Source organism: Aythya fuligula, chromosome 6 (assembly GCF_009819795.1).
Source record: "Aythya fuligula isolate bAytFul2 chromosome 6, bAytFul2.pri, whole genome shotgun sequence".
NCBI lineage: Eukaryota > Metazoa > Chordata > Aves > Anseriformes > Anatidae > Aythya > Aythya fuligula.
The window spans coordinates 12,765,421-12,790,440 of NC_045564.1; the positions used below are offsets into that span (position 1 = coordinate 12,765,421).

Genomic DNA, 25,020 nt, shown 5'->3' on the forward strand with positions numbered 1-25,020 from the left:
TGAACTTCTAAAAAGACCAAATATTGGGGAAAAAATGATCTTCACTTCAGAATTTTTCTTTCACTGGAGATAAAAACATGGTGTTTAGTGTAGATTTTTCAAGGTAACTACCAATTTGAACAGTTGAACACATTTCCTTCTGAGAAAAGCCTTCGGTCTTTGATCATCTGCTGAATGTTTAATTAAGCAAGCAGGGTAAACACATCACTTAATCTGTATCCAATGGGGAATGTGTTCTCTTCCATTCCCTTTGAGATAAAATTACACTACTTGAAACCAGGTTCACACTAAGTCTTATAAGACTAATTTTCCTTCCTGCTATTCCCGTCAATTGCAGTATAATGAATCAGATAAAGCAGCCAGACCATCCTGACTTTTGTCAGATTTTCCAGTCACTTAGGGGGGAAAAAAAAAAAAAAAAAAGCCTGTGATGTTTACATCACTATTTTCAGATGTGAAGGTTGATATTCATAGTGGCCTTTAAACATGGAACCATCTCCTTTGGATTCTGGCTTGGAGATAAAAATATATTTGATTTACAATTCAGGATGTGCTAGAGCAAAATTTGAATATAGAAGCACCATGAATTATATCTAATCTTTTGGTCTACAACAACATTGAAGGATATCCAAAACTTGATCACACCTGAAAGCTCAGTGACCACAGCAATTGTGCAAGGGCACTCAGGTCTCCTGCAGGTGCCAGGACAAGCACAGGGTACTTTTGTCTTCACCATCCGTCAGCTTACTGTCCTCATCTCTCTGTTGGAACTGAGGCACCTGTGAATGAGGACTTTGGAACAGTATTAGAATTGCCACTCCTCTGAACAGCTCTGGAAGAATGGGAATTCTCTGGGTTCATGGAGGAGTGTCTCAGGTTTCAAACAATTTTCCTTTGTTAGCTTTTTTCCTGGCCTCCTTCTGGCACTTCTGCTGTGATATTACATAGTCACTCCAATATAAAAATAATGAGACAAGAAGTGCCAAATGCCCATCCAGCGAGCCTCATACCATGTCTTTCACAGGTCTCAGATGACTGTATCAGGAGACACAGAGATTCTTTGCTGCGTTCCCTGAAAATCAACACTGTTTTGATGGAAGATGCTGTAATCTCTTCCCACTTATCCTGCCAAACTCAACTTCCACACAGTACAAATCCCTGGTGGGATTTGAATTGGGCTGACAGCAAGCCTTGTTACTTTTCCAATTAACTCTTGGAGATATCAGATTTATTTTCTTCCTCCCTCTCATTTTTACAGTATAGTTTTCTTCAGCTACACACAGGAATCTTTCCGTCATCTTCCTCATCAGGTATTTCTATCCAAATATAAAAGGTGGCTGAAATATCCAGAAGATTCTCTACTCAGGGCACATAGTAATTAGCATACCTTGTGCCAGGAGAAAAAGGATTAAGCCTTCCTTGCCCAGCCATCTGCTGAATATGCTCTGCCAATGCAAGAAGAGCATTTTACTATACAAACTGCAAGAATAATACATCTACCTTCCATGCTGAAATTCTGTAGATTTCCATTGAAAATAAAATACGGGCCTAGTACAAAAAGTGGAAATGCACCACAGCACAACAAGACCAGAGAATGACGTTATTGAATCATAAATTTTAAATTTGGGCATCCTGACACTAGGAGAAAAAATGGCCATGCAATGCAAGTTTTCAGCGATTTCACAAATCACCTTCAAGACATCCGTATTTGCTCAGCAAACACTCCTGATAACTAGCTGAATAGGAAAATTGGAACTTTGGAACTGGCTTGTTAGATGGAGGAAAAAAGAAGAGAGACTGAAATTGATTTGGAGAAAATAATGCTCTATGCCTTAAGAGGAAGAGACATCCACGTTCCCTCAACTCCCATTTGTCACACCGTCCTTCACCAAAGTATTTTCAGTTAAGACATCAGGTAAGTTCTACTCTACAGAAAGGTAATTCAATTTGCTGCTGTATTTTGATAATATTCTTACATTATGTTTCTTTGCAGTCTGGAGCAAGACAGGCCTGTTTTGTTTCCAGTTTCCTACCAAGGAGAATGGAGCTTCGGCTCTAGCTGAGCCTATGTCTCTCCTTTACATAAGAGCTGCTCAGAAGCTGGCAGACATCATTATTTGGATTTATCCATGACTGATGCTGCTTAAGCTTACCCAGAATTTGGAATTGCTAGAGACCAGGTACACTGGTGTATCCCCCAGGCAAGTCATGGAGAGCTTGGGAGGTAGGCCCTGCTGCAACCCGCCAGCTCTGCTGCCCCTATGCAGGAGCTCTGCAGGTGGGACTTCCTCCTGTCAGGCCTCCAGCCAAAACAGGACCTCAATGTTTGTCTACCTGCAGCTCCTAAAGCAAATAACAAAATAATCTGGATAAGAGAGAGATGAAGATATATAACCTACTGCCAACCCCATGTCTTAAGTCAGGACAGAAAATGCTTCCCAGTAAATTAAGCCTCATATACCATTTTTCCCCTTCCTTCAGTATTTATAGTCTACTAGCTGGATCCTGAAATATGATTAAAAAGAAAGCAACAAAAACCCCCTTCCAAGAGCTGCTGAGCAGACTCAGCATCAAAGGATTTCAGAAGCAGAACATTAAAATACACTGTAGGAATCAAGCTTGGACAGAGCTTTATGCCTAAAACAAGTTTTCCCTATCTCTGATTTCTGTAATTCCTTTAAAATCCATACAACAGCAGCTCTGTTGCACTTCATGAGCCTTGTCACAAGTACAAGCCTTCAAGTTGACACATTTTAAAAATAACCCATGAGTAAGATCTTGTTCTCATTTCTGTATAAACTCCCCTACTGATGATAAAAACTGGTTAATAATTTAACAAAGTAATCTGAGTGTTCTAAAAATGGCACAGAGCCATTTATATTTAAAGAAAGTGCTTAGTTATAGGAGATTAATCTGTGAGAGAGGACTATTATTTAGTAAAGTAAACGCTTTCAAACCATCTGCATAGATTCCTAATATTACCTGCCTATAGTTGCCTATGGGTAACTATAGACCATTCATTCCTTAACCAGATTGCTCTCATGTTAGAGAATGAATGGTTCCATTGAGAAAAGAGTGGCTACTTACAAGATGAAATATTAATCTACAAGAGGTTAATGCACTTTGATCCATGCAATTAAGATCTCAACTCCAACATCCTACCAAGGCCCCAACAAAATCATGAGAAACGTTGGCTCCCTACAATCCAGTTTATTGATCTGAAAATAATAATCTGAAGAACTGGAGGGTTTGTGTTTCTTCAGCAGATTCTGAAAGGTTGATAATCCCCAAATTTTCAAGGACTTCCAGTTATTTTGGAACGCCAATTTTTATATATACATTTCACATCACCGAGGGCCCAATCCTCATAAACACCTAGCAAAGTCTGGGAATGACAACCAGACTCTAAAAGTCAGTGTGTATGTTGATTTGAAAGTGAAGAAGGTCAAAGGTAATGAGCATTTTCACATTTAAAAGCATGTTGCTTTTAAACAAGTTACCTCACTTTTCCCACCTTTAAAACATGAATGTCACCAGTTTATCATGAAGAAATAATGTCAAGAATAACTAACTGGAAATGGAAAATGGAAAAACATCAATATGTGTTTTCACTGTCTGGTTAGTACATCCCAACACCCTTTACATTCACCTTGCAGGTAAAAGCACAAATATATTTTAAAATGTTTTGTGACTGATATCTGTGTTCCAAAATGTTAATAATTGAACAGTTTTATTACTATTCAGACAAGTTAAATTTTATAACCAAATTTATGAATGTAGCGTACTGAGCTTCTGGATAGCTGAAAGTGAAGCCTGAAAGAAAAAAAACATGGTTCCAAGGCATTTTCTGATTTGGTTTATAAATAGATGGTTTTGACATACCACACACAAAAATAAAGCTATAGTTAGCTTGCCTGAGGCAGCTGTGCAGCTGGGAGAAGCACGTACACTGGCAGCCTATCTGTGCAGTTGCCTGTGTTGTGATACACGCTATCAAAACACCCGTTAAGAATACAGCAAGAATTAGCATTTTGGTTCAAGGCACAGCGACAGGAAGTGGTCTTTGATTTTGTTACCCAACATGTAAACCATTGAACAAAAGCAAACAAGACAGATTCCTAACTGGAAGCAGCAGATAAGAAACTCTAAGGCAATTAACTTTCTTGGCTGGTTTGGTGCAAAACAGGTAAAAATAATGCTTGGTTTTGTTATTATCATTATTTTTTAGTTTTAAAGCACTTTCACTGTGATAAATATATAAATTACTTTGCTAGACAGTTGCATCAAATGAACAAGCAGAAACATTACTGGAATTACAAACAGTGCTATGAACACCCCCCATAGAACAGGGAATCCTATTTAGGGACAGATAGGCTCATTTCTGCCACTGGAGGTTTCTGCACTGACAGTTGATTTCAGACCAACCATGTGGATGAATATTGTGCCACAACTGGAGCATTCTGGCTCTAAAACAGTAAAAAGCCTTAAAGAGTTCAGTTGAACCTTAGAATCAGGTCCCCCAGAACTGACATAAAGCTGCTGGTAATCTCTAATTAGATTTGGACTCTTATTTGCTGTATTCATGTCATATTAACCTCTGCTGAACAAGGCATTCACAGCAATTCCAAAGCAATTTAATACATATAAAAAAAAAAACAAAATATATTCAAACTGCAAAATTAGGATCCACGTCCAAACTTTCCCAAAACTCTGTTACTTCAGTGTAATTTGTTTCAGATCCATCTTTAAATGAAACACATTCTAGCTGACAAATAAGCCCAGTGTATGCTCAAATACAAATGGATGAAGGCTTGATAACAGCAAAAACCATGAAGGGCTTCTATGCTATATACAAAAATTTCTAATCAAGAACCATGTTTCCTGCCCCTTTACTTAATGCCTCTTCAAGCATTAATTTTCAGAATAATAGACATATATTTTGCAATCACAAGAGGAAAAAATTCCATGTGTGCCAAGTGATAGAACGCTAAACAGCTGAAAAAGAGCAGGTACACTCCCACACACTGCTTACAAAATCATCTCCTGAAGTCTGAGATGCTATGTGACCTTCACTTACATCAATTGCATAAAGTTTCACAGAATCACAGAATAGTTGAGGTTGGAAAAGAACCTCTAAAGATCATTTAGTCTAAAACCCCTGCCAAGCAGGATCACTTAGAGCATGTTGTGCAGGATGGCATCCAGGCAGGTTTTGAGTATCTCCAGAGAAGGAGACTCCACAACCTCTCTGGGCAGTGCTCTGTCACCCTCAAACATTTATATGTTTACTTAAAAATTAAAAAACAAAAACAAAAACAAAAAAAACTTTTCCCCAGAAAAGCATCCACACTTAGTATATAAATACATCAGAATTCATCATTTAGAAACAAAACTGTGAGCTTTCCTTGAAAGTACAAACATGAGAATGTGATATAAGTGATAGTCCTCTTCACTTCAAAGTGTTAGAAACATGAAAAAGTTAACCATGTCTAAACTTGTGCTGAATTTCAGCACTCAGTCCTTTCAAATCCATTTATAACCTGAGCATTTTGACTGTCGAGACATTGATAATTGCACAATGTAGCTCTTTAAAAGTGTTGAAGGAAAATAAATAAATAAAAAAAAACAATAATAAATAATAAAACACAGAAACAATCAAAACCCAACCAGCCAAAAAAAAAAAAAACCACACAACTTAAATACTTTGCAAAAAATTTCCACGTCACTCATACTCCTCTGGTAGCTGATGTCTTTTCACCTTCTCCAGATGTTATTCAAGAATTTAGTAAGAGTCATACAGCCTGATGACAATGGAGCTCAGATCCACAAGCCAGCTTTTGGCAAATGTTAATTCTTTCCCCTTGTAAACTTGAGAGAAATTAATACAAAGAAAAAATAAAGCACTACCACACTACTGAAAACAGACTAGGAGGTTGAACTGATGATACAGACATGCCATGGTACACAAACAAGAAAATGAAAACAAAACCCCATGTTAAAGTAAACTTAAATAAGAAAAGACAAACGATGTGAACACATGCTAGAAATATTTGCAATTTCAGCTCTCCAATAGGAATTTATCAAGGTTTTACCAATAGCAAATTTAGTAGAATGCAATAGAAAAATGCACTAATCTGTCTGGTATTACTGGCCTAGCTGTTCTATATTTTATTTATTTTACACACATCCCTATGCTTTACAGGCTAGACATCGCTGAAGTTTAACAAATGAGATAAAGTGATAAAGTATAAAAATCCCCCTTACAGCAGCCTGCCTTTTTGCACAACTCCACCGATCTGCTTTGGAGAAAGCAATGGCAGCACAAGTCAGCAAAGGAACCCCATTTTAAATCCTGTTCCGCAACCCATTCTCATAAGAAGCTATTTCATTTAATTATCAGCAATAGGAAGCCAAAATACAATCTCCTTACAAACACAGGCAAGTGAGAACATACAAAAGAAATATGCAAGCAAATACAATAATAATAAGCTCAAACCCCAAACAAGCCCCAAAGAAATAAGCCACAGCATATTACCCTGAATATTACATTTGCAAAATACTCATTAAATCTAATTAACACTAAGCTAGTTAGAACAAATTACTGAACACATGGCAAAGCTAACCAATACAGAAATCTCACGCAACAACAAATGGCTCTGTGAACTTAGAGGAGATGATGGGAACACATGGTTTGCCAGGATACAACTGAGAGATATTTATGATGAAATCTCTGTTAAATAAAATGCTTCATAGGCCACAATATTTCTGTCCCCCCACCTTCCCTGAATGAAAATCTATAAAGAAAAAATTGTGGATGAATTACAGAAAAAAACTGTAAATTACAGTTTTGCACACTCCACAGTTAAATGAAATAAAGGAAAACAGAGGACTTGACCCACTAGCTGCACCAAGGAGATGAAAAGGATATGGTAGCCAACAGAATGCTTTAACCAGAGACATATGTGGATACTTGGCTCCCTTTAAAAATTTTCTTGAAAATTCAGATGTATGAAGGCATGAGCAATAGCTACATAATTACTATATTCATGTTAGAGCCAAATGACACTCATCACACCCTAATCTCAGAGAAAGTAAAGATGGAGAACTCTGCATTGCAGATGGAATTCTTATTTTAAAAGGGAGGAGCATGAGGGAGAAAAATATTTTACATGCAGAAAAAATGAACACTAATATTCATTGTAAAAGTCTCTATAAACTTGGAAGTAAAAAAAAAAACACCATGTAATACACAATTCTGTTACTGCGCTATCTTCTAAGCTCTTAAAAAAAGAAGTACATATGCTTACCAATGCATTTCACAAAAAACAAACACTGACATCTAAAGTAAGATTACTGAAGATAATTCTGGGTAATATTGAACACTGAAGAGTTCTTTACATCCACAGAAAGTGCTGTATGAACATTAACTAATTGTTGTAGGTGAAAATATGTTGACTTTGACTCCAACATTATCCTGACCCCAAATTCCATCATATATATGATATGTTGGCAGTAACTCAGAAAATGATGATTTGCTAGAATAGCGTGGAAAACGAAAGCATTAGATATTTAAAAATCCAAGGCCATGAAATATCTGTTGCCAAAAACTCAGCATGCTTACTTTTTGTTGTATGCAGACTGAGTCTAATGCTATTGAAAAGAAGAAAAGAAAAGCCCAAGCATTTCCATCATTTTTTGGACAACTGACTGATTAGTCATCATTAGGGCAGAATTACAACAGATGCTTCCAGTGTTTGGAGAAACCCACTGGTAGCCACATACAGCCTTTGAACTTCTAGCTTTTATTTATTAAACTGTTTCTTCTAAAAGAAATAGGTGCACAACTTTTGCTATAATCTTTTTTCCCCTCTAAAAGTTGCTGAAAGGAAAAAGAAGATCACTCCCAAAGAGCTATTATTTATGTATTAAGCAAATAAATGTAAAATACCAGAAGAATGATAGAATCTGAACTAAATCACCACAGAAAGTAAATGGATTTTTATAACTGTTTGCAAAGGTTCAGACAAAACAGAGATTAACGTATAAGGAAGACAAAGACAGAAAACTGCGTATTCATTGGTTTTGTTTCATTTTATCCCTGCTACAACTGTAATTCTTACTCCTCATTTCTACATGTCTTCTTAGCACTTTAGTGTATTAAAAGGCAAGTCATGCATGTGCATTGTATCCACAAGGGAAGCAACACTCATTCTGAGGATTAAGCCTATCCCCTTCACTGTTAATTCTCTCAGCATAATCTTCAGACCAGCAGACAGCTCTCAGCATGAGCTAGAAAGGACATATTTTCATTGTTTTGATTCTACAACTTGTTTCTGCAATATTAATAACTAAGTAGACTATAATAAACATTTTCAGTTGCACTAGCGCCAATGTCAATGCAATATGACACAGCAAATAGGAAAAGCTGACCAGCTTTAATACACTAAAATACATTTTTGAGGATGCAAGGGATCAAAAAAGCTATTTACAAATGCTAATATTTGTGAAAAACTGTTTCAGTATTCCTTAAAGAAGGAACACTGACAGAGAAAGCCTGACAAATAATATGAGCTATAATAATGTATAATAATGACTTGTGTTCGTGTCTCATCAAAAACAGTTCTGAACTTCAAGGAAATCATTACGACTTCCAGTGACACAGAAATACAATAATTTCATGCATTAAACCACTAATGACTCCAATGAATCCAAAACCAACTAAAACCAGAAGTTTCATCATAACTCTCAAATATTCCAGTTTAAACTAGACCTCTACTATACTTGACACTCTATAAGCAAGTTATGAATTGCTCACATCTCCCAGGAAAGATGCAATCACCCGATTTAAAATTTGGTTCCAGTATGATATTTGTAATTCCAGGTTTAGAAGGTAGAACTATATCTTATGCATTTAATGAGGCACTTTTTGACAGCACAACAGTGCTTAAGTAGATAATTACACTCAGATAATATAATATATAATAATCATTAAGGATGGATTGAAAATTGCAAAGCATATCCTGAAATTTTATGATGTATTAAAGCCTCAAGAAATAATGTCTATGCTTTTCAACCATTTGTCCATTCAAGCTGACACATTTGCATGCATCTCTCCTGCAAAAGATTATGCTGTTTCAAACAGGCACTGTTACAGACAGAAAATGTCTACTAAATTTAAAGAACAAGGTGTTCTATGCAAGGTAGTCTATTGTTCGATAAAATTGTATAGAGTACAATTCTGGTATTCTATTTACCAGAAAACATTTAAACTATTTTTACACAGTTTTAAAGGCTGTTCTTCTGCATGCATTGCAAGATCATCATAATCAGGATTTATTTAGTCTACAATTATGCAGAATCGATTGGCTTCTCTGTGAAGTAGAAAACTATTTAATATTATGATACTTTCAGCAACTGCCCTCTTTAATAAACATGCCCTCAAAAACAAAACAACAAAAAAACAACACTGTTCATGAAGTTCTGCGGGCACCTTGCCAGCTGGTTGATTTTCTTGGTTTCCTGCTGCCAAAATGCAATTGAAGACATCTAAAATATCTCCAGTGCTTTTTCAGTGCTATCCTTGGATGTCATTGCTTCATTTACCACAGGATGGGATGAATCCTGGCTTCGTTGCAGTCAACAGAAGACACCACTGGATCAACATATTGTAGTTGTGAACAGCTGTTTAAATTACGATGAGCTTTCTTCAGAAACATAGCTGACTGAATGACACTTTGTGGTGTTCTATCCCCAACAAGTTATATATAACAACTATTTTCAAGTTAATTAATACATCCAGAATTTAAAAAAAAAAAAAAAAAAAGACTACAAAAACATGAATTCGGTCTTTATTTTATTAAAACAAGATTGACTCTGCTGAAGGAATGAATAAATTCATAACTGTATAACAATATAAGCAAACAAGGAACAAAACCTTTGCTTCTGGGCATGCTCAGACTTATGTGAGTATGGAGTTTTCAGAAAGTTATCATCTGGAATACTGTGAATCACAGCAAGTAAGTCACTGACAACAAAAATTGCTGAACTTCAATTGCATTAAGCAAGTGAGGTATGTTTTACTTTTCTTATCCCCAAAACATCAAGAGTTGACACACTGTTCTGTATGAATTCAGATTGATCCATTGTGAGGCAGATTTACCCTAGGTGAAAGAGAAGGGAAAACAGCTAAATAAATTAAGATTTGTCATCCTACATCCTTTTAGCACTAGTCAGTGAAGTAAGACTCTGAAGCACTGAAACACAAATATGAACCTCTCCTCTACACTTCAAATCAGGACACCATCGACTTCTGTTACCTGTCACTAATTTATTTCCAGGTACTATATCATGTCCTGTAGCTCTTCATAACATTAAGAAAAAAAATCCAAGTGTATGTCTGAGAGCTGAGGATACAAAGAAAGAACATCCAGCAATATCACTTGAAAAGTCTGTGACATCACTACATTAGTACAAACACATACTATGTCAAATGACCACAGACAGTAGAGATAAAGAAGCAGATTAAAAAAAAGTTACAAAAAAAAACTACATCAGGCAAAAATGTTTCAAAATACATTCCCAATTGTAAGAATGTGAAAACCACGAAGATGTGTTCTCATTCAGACACAAGTTTAGCATGAATCTTTGGATTAAATCATAATCACATTATAAAGACAACTAAATACCTCATTGTATGCGAGTCCCAGAGAGGAGCGCTTCAATACTACAAGCACAAAAAGAACTAGAAAATGAAGAATCCAATCAGAAGAAAACAAGAACTGCTAAGAAGCAAACATCAGACATCTAAATCTGGGGGGACTTACTATTCTGTTTGCTTAGCACCTAGCACAGTAAGAGTTTAGATCACACTCAAGGATCAGAATACTAAAAATAAAGATCAAGCTGCTTAGAATAAGGTTTAAAAAATTGAATGAGTACTTTATGGAGAGGGACTTATTTAAAATTATTAAATATACTAAAATTACAAGTATGAAATTATGGAAGGTCAAAAATGACATGCACAGAAGAAATAGTAACATTTTTCTATTCTATTCTATTTTCTATTCTATGCAAGCTATTCTGCATCTAACTGCTGCGAGTTAGATTCTAAAAGCATGACTTTGTTCCTCTTTAGTCAAGACATCTTTTCTTGCTTTTGCACATTAAGACATGAAACTATACTGGTAAGTACGTTTGTCCAATGATGAAAACAAAAAAACATCCTTTCAATTTCCATAAGAAAGCATTTCAGCATTCAATTTTTCCATTGCTGTAGCCTCTACAACCATGTTCTGAAGTTTCGGCCATGATGTCAATGAACAGTGTGCTACTCAATAACAGCAGCAGAATATATAACATTAATGAGGAATTAGTAAAACAATTCCTCAAGATCCCCCAAAAACTCATTTGTCCTTCATGCACATGGTATTTTGAGTACATCTGCCTTTTTTTTTTTTTTTTAAACACATATTTTCATTAACTCCTCTTCCAAGGCAGATTCTGCATTTGCTTCTCTCATACCACAATCTCCCCTCTTTCCTAGTAGTCACTGAGCATGCACAGAAGAGGTGTTAAAACAGTCATAAGAGATGCATAGAATAAAATCTGAGCATACATTAAATCTCACTTTTACATTGTCAACCACAGAATTGTTTCCAGACTTGGACCTCAAGTCTGCTATAATAAATGTTGTTAGAGTTCATCTTTATTTTTTTTTAAAGGTAAATATATAGCTACTTACACTTTTAATTAAATAAAATTTTTCTGTTAAAAAAAAGTAAACAGCTCAACACCTAGATAAAGGGGTCTATTATGTACCCCGCCGCCCAAAAAAAAGATGCTAAAAAAGTTAGTCATTGTATAGTCCACAATATACTTTATTACTCTCATTGTTTCAAGGAAATTTCTGTGCTGGACAAGTTTGCAATAAATGAGTATGGAAAACAGTATTTTTGAGTGTAAACAAATACACACTAGCAATCAAAGTAGAATGTGCATTAAACCTTACTCAAACAGAACAATCTATACTTTTCATATGTACAATATTGTGAAAAATTAGATTGAAGAAATTAGATAGGCAAACATTCTTGTATCATAAAAATATGTTAGAATGGGACTTAAGAGTTAATTTAAAGCTTTGCTTTAAAACAAACTTTATCTTAAAAATCTTTTTTTTTTTTTTTTTGCTTTAAACCTTTAATCTAAAAATTAGGCTTTCTATAAAAACCATTCCATTAAAATTTTGCTTTAAAAAATCAGTTTTATATTAGACAAAATATTAAATTATACAGGCACAATTAGTTTAGAGCTATAAGAACGCATAACCCCTTTTTTTTTTTTTCCAGTGACTTGTAATCCAGTCATAAGATTCTTGTCAACTGACAACCATAGGAAAACTCATCCATAGAAACAGACTTTATTTCAAAACTAAAAGAAAAAAAAAAAAAAAAGAAGCGTCAGATGATATTTGACTTCCAATTTAGTTTCCAGCTGGTTTAAGTACATGCACATCGTTGACTTGTCCTGGGAAATATGCACATTTATATAGTTGGATTTTTTTTATTTTTTTTTAAGTTTGTTTTTTTTTTTTTTTTTAACAATGAGTGGCTTATGATGACAGCTTTTACATTTCATTCAGACGCTGTATTTCAAAATACAACATTTCATAGCACAGCTTTATCTCAATACAAACTAGTGACCCTTGGCACTTCAGAAAGCGAATCAAGAACGTGTTTTGAATTTATTTTTGGGGGGGGAGAAAGCACACACATAGTGTGTAATGGCAGAGAGAGCAGGGTCTTGGTCTTTTATATATGCTTTCTTTTAGCATATAAGATGTATTGTAAAGTTATTTGTCAATTTGTATACTTGTACAACAGATTATATAATATACCAAATTGCAGATTTGCAAACCAGAGCCCTGACTGTGACAAAGTTTAACTCTCTGCTTAATTTAATACAAGTGAACAATTAATTTTGATTTTAAAGTATAGAAACATCTTCAAAACTAGGGTTTGTCTCCTAAACACACGTTAATTAAATAAGCTGTCATCATAACAACTAAAACAAAAGCAAAACAAACAAAAAACAAAAACAAACAAACAAAAAAAAACATACCCAAAGAAACCAAAACAAAAGCCAGAAACAAATATAACCCGAAGCCACAGAACACTACTTTTTTTTTTTTGCCATAGACAAAATCATAGATCAATGGCCTAACAAAAATCATTAATTGAATACAATTTATTTATTTGTTAAATTCAGCTTATTTAAATATCTGTTATAAAACAGATATTTTAATTTTAATATATTTAGATGGATGTCGCTTTAGGTTTGTTTTATTTAAATGTTTTACGGAATATTTAAAAGTAGTTTCAACTACAGCACACAAAAACTAAACCAACAGTATGCCCAATTAAAATAAAAAAAAAAAACAAACAACCACTGGATGTCAAATTTAAGGTTAGAACAACTCACTGCTACTTGTCTCTAACTTTTCCATCCCCTCACTAAGGAATGTAAATTTAACCTATGAACTTTAGTAATAAGCTATTAAAAAAAAAAAAAAAAAGCAGAATAAAGTAACCCTAAAACTGTATTCTCTTTTTGAATTTGAGGTTTCAGTATAGCCACCACCATTGGAACAGTACCCAAGGGAGACATATTTCCTTACCAGCATGGTCCATTATTGCTTGATAACAGCCCACAGTGACTTGTTGCCCAAAATAACTGATTTGGACATGGTTTCAAGAAAAAGTTGGTATAAAAACACGTAGAATTGTATTTTGTTTCAAGAAAACACTGAATTGATCTGAATTGTATCATACTGTATTAATTTCAATACCACTCCATAGGCAAGTATATACCATACGTGTTGAACAAGATGTGCATATATACAAACACAAAATACATACACAGAATTCACCCCAGATTAAGATACCTTAAATTAATTTTTAGCATGAGTTATGTTTTGCACTTTAAAATTATGTGGAAAAAAATGAGAATAGGCACAATAGTACAGCTTCTAATTTACCCTATTGTAGTGCACTATGACGCACTGATAATACCATAAAAACAATATGATACTATTCAAGCTCATTTGTTTTGATGCACAAGTGAAGTTTAGCAAATAGGGTTAAGTGCTTTTAACTCAAATGCACAACTTCTGCAGCTTTACACAGTAGAACAGTGCAATATATGCCCCATATATAATGTCCCATATATCAGGAACAAGAACTCAGTTTAAAGTTGTACCTGTTTCACATTAGACTGGCTTTGCACTTTCTGCAGCTCTAACACTTCAGCTGCTTTGTCTATGACCTCCTTTTGTTCCCTTCTTTTCCAGGTGCTGGCTATAAAGGAAAAAAAAAAAAAGATGTTTTGGTGGCTAGCTCTCACCTGGTAGAATGAGACAGTTTCGAAGTAACGGTACAGCAGTTCTTCTTGAGGGTTGGTTCACAGTGCTAGGGTGACCCCAATCTCCACTTACTTCCCAGCTTCTGACTTTGGAAGAAGCTCTCTGGCTTTTTAGGAAAAGATCCTGGCGAGACTTTCTGCCCCTTTTCAGGAATCCCTGTGACGACTGTTGAGTTCAGAAAAGTCCTTTTTGGTTTCCTCCTCACCTTTATTTTTTTAGCATCAGGCTTTTCTTTCTTAAGGTGCTTTCCCACTGTAGTTTTCCCTGTCTGGCGCCTGTGTATGGAAAAAGCAGAAGATTTCTGGGCACAAGGAGAAAGTTTCCTTCTCATTCCCTCTTTTTGCTGTTTTATAGTTCTGGAAGTTTGTTTGCCTGTGCTTACTCTGCTTCCCCTCCTCCCAACAGTGCATCTGACAGACATAGCTCCTGCAGCTTTTTTGGAAAAAAGTGGTTCTATACTAGTGCCTTCTTTTCTCTTCCACATTGCTTTTGGATTCTCCCTCTCTAATCGCTCACTCCTGATGGAGGTCAGAGGAGTTTTGGTAACTCTGCTGTTCAAAGGAGCTAATCTACAGTCTCCTTCTACCACAGACGGGTGAGAGTTCAAAGGTGAAATGGACAGGTGTTTCATAGAGTTCTCAGAGTGACCAGATACAAGACAATCTGTTCTTTCTACAGAAATCACGGGAGATCCATCTGCTTTTTGACTTGATACTGTATCGTTCCCTTTACCTGGGTCTGCCAGAAGAGTTGCCGAGGATGAGCTATAGAGGTCTGACCAATTGCAGGACTTCGATGGTGTGCCTTCTCTCTGTGCATCAGCTAGTTTCCTCATGTTTGCATCAAAGCTGAGACTTCTGAAAAGCTGTCTAACATGGGAGGGCTTTTTGACCTTTTCTCCAACAGAACTCTTGGGAGGCATTTTCAGAACTCTATTTGTCAGTGGGTCATAATACTTCAAAGAACACTGTTTGTATTTATACCTTATAGAGTCCTTGCTATCTGTGGAGTTACGATTTTTCCTCGTTTTAGGAATGTCTACAGGTTTACCTTTACACTGTTTAATCTCTGGACATGAAAGTACATACACCGTTGTCTTGGGTTGCACAGGGCTCATAATCTTGCTATAGGACTCGGGAAGTTTAAGGGCACATAGTCTAGTTTTCATGTTCGGAGTCTTTTCACCTTCTGACCACATGGTGCTTTCTTTCTGATCAGCTTGATCAGACTCCCTTCTAGCCATTTTTCTTTTTGTTACAGGGTAATCCAATAGACTTGTTTGTGTGCCATGGCTAACTTTAACCACCTGGCATCTTGAAGCTAGGCGCCATGTCCTTTTCCTAGGCATTTTAAGAATTTGTTGGTTGCATAGCATATCTGAAGCTACAGATTGGTTATCAAAATCAGAGCCACCACTTAAAGCATCATTAAATTCTGGCAGTGCTTTAACTGATGTACTTTCTACTCTGTTACCCTCAGCAGCATCATCCTTTTTCTCGTCTTTCTGCTTTTTTTTCTTCATTCTCCTCCCAGTAAAGTTGGCTGTGGATTCGCTGTCAAAGTAGCAGCGAAAACGACCTTCCCTGAAATCACGCACAAGTTCTTCAATTTTGATATCATCTTCATACATTATTTGAGACCAAGTCTTTCCCACAAAAGAAGGAGGCACATGAGGCAGAGCTGGAAGAACTGGTTCTTCAGTATGAGCTACTACATCCCGCTTCACTGTTTCTATTTGCTGCAATGATTCACCTTTTAAAACAGAAGAGAGCTGTGTTCCATAATCTTTATCTTGCAAACTTATTTGGACCTCTTTTAGCAACGCTATGTCTTTTACAGCTGCCTTGGGTAAGTCTGTTCCTGATTGAATAGGTGCATCACAGTCAAAACTCATTTCAGAGCCCTCTAAATGAGTACGATCCAGAAGCGACGAAACAGTTAAACAGAGATTGTTCTCCTCTTTGAAATGAAGTTCTTCATATGTGGTTCCATGGCAGTACTTCAAAATAACATTTTCAATAGTTTCATCCACTGAACTTTCATCACCCACGTTTGTCTTCACATTTTTGCATCCTGCTAGTTGTGGGGAAGTCCCAAGATCTAGGGAGCTGTTAATACCCACAGTATCCCTGAGATGGAAATCAGACACCGAAGTTTCATCCTGAGTTTGTAAACCATCTTGTTTTAAAAGAGATTGACCTGAGGTAATAAGTAAAGAATCCCTGTGCCTATATACAGGATTCTGTTGTGAAACTGAAGGGTATTTGGGGTGAGCCAGCGCCAGAGCAGGATTCAAGCATGGTTTCAATAACACATCCCTATCGCCTATCTCTGTTCCTGTTTCATCACATCCACTATGTGGAATCTTATTTGATGACGACAAATTCTCAGCATTTTTTTCTATTTTAGGATTAACAGAAGAACTAGGTATTAAAGGAGTGACAGACAAATGCTGAGGTATGGGGCTCACAGCTGTAAACTGGTCTTCATGGCTACGATTTGCAGTTTGAGCATCTTTCAGGACATCCCGTTTCTCATTGCTACAAATGCCAGTAGACTGCTGGGATATTCCTACAACACATTCCTTCTCAGTTTTTAATTTCTGAGTAAGTGTTTGTGTTACAGAAGTTTCCTTTGGGCCCTCATGAGAGGGACGTGGAGCAGAAGAGCACATTTCATCACTGGACTCCTGGTCTTTGCTGGAAATCTCCTGTGTGCCTCTATTCTTTTTCTCCGTCTCTTCTGAAGACAGGCAAGCAATCCTAGCAGATGCTGGAGTGATTTGGAGTGGCATGTCATCATAGGTTGGCCTAAAAGAAATAAATAAAAAAATCAACTATATAAACACTGTAAATATGTTTAAGATTTTTTTTTTAACAATAGCTTTTAAAAAGTAATTACCTAGAGTGCATCACACCTAATGAACAAACACAGGATTCCAGCTCTACTATTTTAACAGAGAAATTCCATTAGAAAGTGAAACAAGAAATGTTCCACAAAGCAAAAGACAACCCGGGCATTGGTTGGTTACCTTCTCCATGCAACTATCCATTAAGAATTGCCAAACTTACGTTATAATAATTTTATAAAATAGAATAAAGCAAGAAAACTGAAGAGGTTTCATTTGTTCAAAGCTGTGAGCTTAGAAGGATGTTCTTTCCCTGGTAAAACTACAATTAATTAAATAATGAGCTTTTGTAAAGAAACGGAACTTTATAATAAGGCACAGCATTAAAAATACTATTGACTATGAACGCCTCTTTCCCTGAAAAACATGTTTGCCTGATAGGAACTCTGTACACATTCCCACCAAGGAGTTCCATGCTTATTGCTTCTCACAGACATACCACAGCTCTAACTCACTTCTATAAGAAGCCAAGTTATGATTGTTCAGGATCACTGTGAAAACAGCGCACCTTTATATATCCTAGGACTGGCCACTCTGTTTTTAGGACTGACTAGAATAAAATGCCTATTTCTTGCAGAATTAACAGAACAGACAGACATGGACCATTTCTTATATACCACAGGAACCCACAAGGTTACAAATATTGGAACAACTGAAAATAAAATAAGAAAAAAGTTTTAAAATGTAGCAAATATAGCTAAAGGGAGAATACGATGCTTCCCCTGAAAGTTTTGACTAGGCCTTTTAAGAGCTAAAAGAGATGTGTGCTTTAATGCATGCCATGCATCTTTTGTGGTGCATTCATCTGCTAAGGACGTACTGTGAATAAATTCTATTGCATAGTAATTTCCTTGGTTATAAGCATTCAGTAGTCAACATGTTGAACTCCTTGAAGGATTCAGACATTAATGTGTCTGATTTTACTAAAGTTATTAATTAAGCCTGCTGATACCAAGTAAGCCTATAGCAAGTATTTCCAACTGGCTACTTCATACTGAAAAACAATCACAGAATTTTTCTGAATATAGCTATGTCTCAGTCTTTGATTGTGAAAAATAGAAGAGAGAGAATTCTCACATTAGAATTACTGTTTTATGGTTGAAAATTTAAAAAAAAAAAAAAAAAAAGAGATTTGGCTACTTTAAAAAAAAAATTAAAGTTGACTTGGCCTCTATAGAGATGACAAGACTTAGTGCAATAAAAAACATACTTCATAGGATTATCACCAAAACAGAAACAAAAAGCAAAGCAAAACAAACTGAAAAAAATGCACCAGTAAATCATACTCAAAACCACATACTTCAAGGCTCAGGATAGGACTCATTCATGATCCAACATGAGATTTGTTGGATCTTTCATGGTCTCTCTCCCACTCTACCCCCAAGCCAGAAATAAATACTTTTTTCCAGCCAGTTACTCATTTAATCACTGTTTAATCTCCAATCACATTTTCCTTAGCTTGCTTATAAGTCTCATACAAGAACATGCCAAAATCTGGGGTTTTGATAGATGGCATGATAGATGCAACAGGACAGATGGTGCCGAAATGGATGATTCTCTTCTATTCACAAGGTCTGTTACCCTGTTAAAGATGACCTGATGTGATTTTCCTTGACTAAATCAGCAGTAACCGTTACTCATCAATTCACTGTCTTCTGGATTTTTATGAAGAGCTCATTTTTTCAACTGCCAGGGAAATACCATAATTTAAGCAAAGAAGTCTACAAGTAGGTCCTCTCTGCCCTTACTTAAAATTGACAACCTTTACGTTTTTTTTCCCCAGTCCTTCTGAAACATCCCACACAGTCTCTGTGGCCTCTCAAAAATAATTACTAACAGCTCTGAGACTCCTTCACAGAGTGCTGAAATCTCTATTAATTAAGTCATGTGAGGAGAACTACAGAGTCACTAACAGCCATAAACAAAACAACATTCTAATGCAAAATAGTATTGAAATTGAAGTTATTAGAAGACCAAGACCTATGGTATTTCACAGTGCAGGGACTGAAGCAACATTCATCAAACATAAAAAGCCTTCCAAGGAAACAACAGCATTCACATGAACATCTTATTGATCAAAGTTCCCTCCTATCAATTCAACTCATTAAAAAAAAACAAAAAAAACCAACACACACTGGCTATATAAAAAAGTGATGAAGCACTGTATGCCATTTATAACAAGGTAATTTGAAGAGTATTTTACTTTGGCAATTGGTATATTATTCTTCACTCAGTTGAGTGATGTACATATCAAGTATTGGCTGTCAATATATGCATTAACACACCCAAAGAAAAGAAGTTTGTTATTACAGACTCACTACCTATGGCTCCATGGATAAAGTTCATTTAAGATTTTTCTTAAGTGCAAACACTAGATGCATTAGGCAGTAATAAAGGAGTGAGTAAAGAAGAAAAGATGGACTATTTAGATATGCAAGAGTCTTTCATTAAGGTCCTTTGGAGTCTATTAAAAAAATAAAAAATTATTGGTGGAGGAAAAAAAGCAATCAAAAAACAAATTGATTGCTAGTATCAAATAGATTAAGCAATCTTCACCATGACAAAAAGATCAGAAGCAGAATACCCTCTGGTTCAGGCTAAGTTTTATGACTCACTTGCCCTTTCAAAATTTTTGTAAAGTATTAAAATCTGCAGATGACAAAAAAAATGCTGTAAGGATCCTGTGAACAAATGAAGTAATGCAATGGAGAGGTTGAGTTCAATTTTGATAAAAAACAAAGGATACAACTTACAACACACTTTGCATGAGCCTAACAAGCCACAACAATTTACGAACAGCAGTACACAACTCCTCCCTGCTCAAGATGCAGTAAAAGGAATGAATACAGGTTATGACACAATCTGTAATATTCCTTCTGTAACTCCAAAAACGTGATTATACACCACTGGCTGAGGAAGTGTGATATAGAATACAGTGGAATTCTTTTTTAAAAAGAAAAAGGCGGGGGGGGGGTGATAAATTCATAAGAGTACAGATAAGAGTTATTAGGACTGACTAAGCACAAGAAGAAACCTTTTAGAAATTAAAAAAGGATTATCATCATTTGAATGCAAGGTAATGAAATGCATCAGATGATCAAATTATGCCTGTCAGCTGAACTGCTGTGCCCTACTGGTGCACACACCTAAGCACTGAGGTAAAGAATCTTTGTCAACTTCAAAATCTTATAGATCAGAATTAAATCTATTTGTACTGGTTTTGTCTTTTCCTTTAATCTTTTAACTTTCTCAGAGTTCTTCCATCTTTGTCTGAAACACTCAGCGTCTGGATGCTGCTAGAAAACTATATAGCACTAAATGGATTTTGATGTGGATAAGCTAGCAAATTCCCAGGCTCCTTGCTCACTTACCAGAACATGTGATTTTCAGAAATTATTTACAAACAAATGTTTCTGGGGGGTGAAATAAAACCTCAGTTCTGAAGTTAGGTACTTTTGGCAGTTTTATGACAAAATACACCAAAAATCAAAGAGATTTACTCTCTTAAATGCTCAATATTTCAATATTAGTTCTTTATCGAAAAAACAATCATATCAAGAGTTTGGAGGAAGGGATAGTTTTTCCTCCCCCCCTCATCCTCTTTTTTTTCCTTTTTTTTTTGGACCATGAGGAAAGGCAGAACACCAATATCCTCTGAAATTCAGCAAAAGGCAAAGCTCAGATTAATTTTTTTCCTTCTGCCACATCACTACTAGTGATACTGGTTGGTTCTGCAAAATAAATCAAGGCTCACAAATATTTGTATAATCCTTTTAAATTACAGTCTTAAGATCCCTTGTGTGAATTCAGCTTCTGCATGGTTTGTATAAGCATTTACTTTGTGAAACTATGCATCAATGCAAGAGATTTTATGTAAGAAAAGAGAATCCTATCCTTACCCCAGATGCTACTTAAATCACTTTCTGACTCAGTCTTTTTCAGAGCAGAATCACAACAAAAGTCTATTCACGCTCTCTTCCATCTTTGGTTTTCTTCCTCCAAACTCTGTATAGATTTGGAATTATTCCTCCCCCACTTGCCATCCTATTTTATCCAGGCCTTGTACATTATTTTGCTTATTCTATTCATTCTACCAGCAACTTAGAGGAAAACGGATAGCTTGTTTTTTTACTAATTAGCAGATTTTATTCACCAAATGAAATAACCTTGTATTAGCAACACCTCAAGAGATATCTACCTTTTTAATTTGGGTGTTGCCTTAAAGTATATTCTGCATTTTCCAATAATGAGAGATACAGAAAAAGTAGCAAAAAAAAAAAAAGTTATTTATCAAAATACAATATACTGGGTTCAGATTGGGATTTTTGACTGCCTTTCAGAACATAACAAGGAATGAGACTTAACAGATCTTTCAGCTGGCCTTTCTACAGGCCCTCTTATCACTCTTAAATGTGCACATGATAAAGAGAACACTTCAAATCTGAGCAATGATGAACTGGCCAATTAACTTAATTCATGCACGTAGTAACTCTAAGAATAAAAAACTCCAATAATAATGGATAAATAACCATAAGTATTCACCTGACAAGCACCACATTCAGCAAGCCAAAATTATGAACTCAATACATACCATAAAATATACTGTGAAATATATAAATTAAGCCCACAGTGTATATATTCTAGCTGACCAGTATACTCCTTCTTTTCATCAGGTCTTCATATTTAATTGGTATCAATGGTGTTATATCAAATCCTTAAGCAGTGTAATGAAGTTTGGAAGTGCAGAGAGAACACAATTGGAATACACTGGACAACAATTACATAAATACACTCTTGTTCATATTGAAAGCAATTTGGAAATTTCACCTCAAATGGGCAAAACTTACTGTTCAGAAATGGAACAGAAATAAGAATTCACAATACATGCATTCTACTAGGATACATTTAAAAACAAATGAACTGTATTATACCTGCTGTCATGGTATCGGTGGGGATGATGCTGCAAAACATCTTGCAGGAAACGCTCCATCAAGCTACTGGTACCCATACGATTCCTGCAGTAAGTGGTAAAATGTCTGTGCTGGGAGCTGAAAATATGCTGATGGAAAGACAAAACATATTGCTAGTTTAATATCATTGTTGACACACTGACCTATTCAGAAAAGTTACTTCCTATGTTCAGAAAAGTTACTTCCCAGGTTAAACGTTTCTCCTTACAATGAAAATGTTTAAGTAGAAAGGAAAATCTTCAGTCTTTTCTACTAAAATTCTCATTGCATTAAGGCCATAAGAATGCTTAGGGAGTCACAAATAATATACTAAAATGTGCTTAAACCCCTTCTGAAATGGAATCTAAATTAGCAGATCTGAGAGATGCTCACAAATCTCTTGTGATTGGTACAAATACTCTAAACATATCTATAAACAATGACTAAAAATATTTTTGGACTTCATATGAGCAAACATCCCATAATTCACTCAAACTCTGGAGACTTTTCATAGCATAGAAGATTAAATAGGCTCCTACTCTCTAGTTAGAAAAGTCTAAAACATAAGAGACCAACAGAGTTAAACACAGAGAAGTAGTTGATCAAACGTCTTCAGCTTTTATATCCAATATATTAGCCCTAATACTTGACACAGTCTATACAAATCTTAAAATTAAAGCCACTGAAATAAACCTAATAAGTGTAATGCACAGCAGGGTGACATTTCAGAAAAACAAACTGCAGCAAGCATGCCATTCCACCAGCTTCTTTTTAACAGGTAAAAGTGATTCCTCTTCTCTGTGCACACTCAGTACAATTTACAAATTGCTAATTTTCCATTGTTCAGTGTTGGTTGTTCAGTGTAGAGAATGACATTTTGTAAGCTGATAAAGCCTATTTGTACTTCTTGCTATCTGCTGCTGTGTTATGCTGTAGGCTTCTTACCTGTTCCAGATTACTGTAGTGTACATGGCAGCAGTTGCAGTACCCTTGCCTATTCTGCATGGTGGATACTCCAGGCCGAGGATGTTCTTGCCCTCTTGTATGCAAACTGAAAGAACCAGGTAATATTACCAAGACATTTCAGTACAAAAAACAACATTCGTTTGTTAATTCAAGTTCTTAACACAGAAATCCTGAATCCTATCTATCCTATCTATCTTACTACAGAGCTGCAACAAACTTGCAAGATAAACATTTCTGTTTCAGAATTATAATACCAAATAAGAATACGCATTTTAGGCTATTCCCAAGCAAATCTAACTAAAGAAAACTTTTTCTTAAATGCAGAACAAAGGATAACAGGTTGAGGGCACAGCTAACACAAATTCTAATTTGAGTTGACTGTAGTCTGAAGAGAATCATCTCTCCAGAAAAAGTCACAGTGCCCCTTACCCTAGTTTTAAGAAGTGTGGATACAAGACAAAAGACCTCCATGATATATTTGATCTCTATCACATCACTGTCATCCATTACACAAGATGACAGTTAAGATTGAAAAATGGGTAATTCCTGTTTTACTTTGTGCTAGCAGTAAACTGGATGCCAGTTAGATTATCACCTAACTCACCTGCTGTTGCTGTCCTGTTGTAGCGAACCTTCAACACCCTGTCTTTCCATTCCTGTAGTAAAAAACACAGGAAAACAAAGAGGAGGAAGTCAGTTAACTCCTTTAATTTTTACTTGTCAAAACTATCATTTTAAAGGAAGTTAAGAAGTTTAGAAATTCAAAAAAAAACATTTAGAGAGACCCTTTCATCCTCATGGATGCTCTGTGAGGTACATAAAATAAACTTTATGCCTTCATGGCTGAGGTGAGTGGGTATATTTTTGATATGTCTGGGATCAAGATTAGGCAACGTGTACTGATAGACTCATATATCCACAAGCACTGAAACAAAATGTAGTGTCTTAAACAGCTTATTAAAAGACACAAAAATTATGTCTGCATGGAAACCTGTGGATAATTTAGAAGTCACTTTTTCCATCTAAGCTCCATATTGAAATTTTGAAAACTGATTTACACAACTGAATTTCAGGTAAACTAATTAACATAATACTATTATTATGTTAATAAATAACTGCAACAAAAAATATGTACTTTAATCTCCTCACCTTGTGCTGAAGAAGCAGAAGCTTCATCAGATCGTTTGATTCTGTCAAACATCTGTAAATCAAAAATGAAACTGAGAACAAAAAACAAAAAACCCACACCCATCCTCAAGCTCATCCTTTAGTCCAAGCTCCAAGCTATTCAGATGCACTATATTGTTTCAACTATAGACCTTGACTTAGTTTAATCTACTGTAAAAAACAATTTCTGCTTTACTAGGTTACCCAAACCTATTTAAGTATTCATGCTAGCTTTGACAGGAGAATGGGACAATTTATGATCTATTTAATTAAATCAAATACTATATTTATGAATACAGCTTAGACTGTGTTAGGTTATTAAGCAGTAATATTATTAAATTCATTTAATTGCTTAATTTCTTGTCTTTACATTAAAGATGGAAGAGGTATGCTAATAAAAACCATACAAGATCTAGACCAAACAAAATAATCATCAAGGCTGGAAAAGTAATCCTCACTGTTCAGAATACCTGCAAACCAACAATGAGCCCCACAATTTTTAATTAAAACCTGACTGTAGCAACATACTTTAGGGTTCCCAAACACAAAAAGCTTCCAAGATTCACACAGCCCTTTTATGTTACAGAATAAATAAAAAAAATAAAAAAAAGTCA

At 35.6% G+C, this 25,020-nt stretch overlaps 1 protein-coding gene across 5 annotated transcripts in view; it reads right to left on the reverse strand.

Annotated features, from left to right (window-relative positions):
* ZDBF2 (zinc finger DBF-type containing 2) overlaps positions 1–25,020 on the reverse strand; it is a 36,665-nt gene that overhangs the window by 8,298 nt on the left and 3,347 nt on the right. Inside the window, exons 3-9 of one of the 5 annotated variants that reach the window (XM_032189800.1) lie at positions 24,389–24,440; positions 23,844–23,895; positions 23,219–23,324; positions 22,256–22,383; positions 14,489–17,226; positions 14,254–14,351; positions 11,747–12,426 (exon numbers count right to left, since the gene is read on the reverse strand). In XM_032189800.1, coding sequence (XP_032045691.1) covers positions 12,421–12,426; positions 14,254–14,351; positions 14,489–17,226; positions 22,256–22,383; positions 23,219–23,324; positions 23,844–23,895; positions 24,389–24,440 — 3,180 coding nt within the window. In that variant the 3' untranslated portion in view covers positions 11,747–12,420. Of the gene's footprint in view, positions 1–11,746; positions 12,427–13,605; positions 14,352–14,397; positions 17,227–22,255; positions 22,384–23,218; positions 23,325–23,843; positions 23,896–24,388; positions 24,441–25,020 lie in introns of those variants that run through there. The other 4 variants (XM_032189799.1, XM_032189802.1, XR_004253392.1 and 1 more) reach the window with 4 other exon arrangements.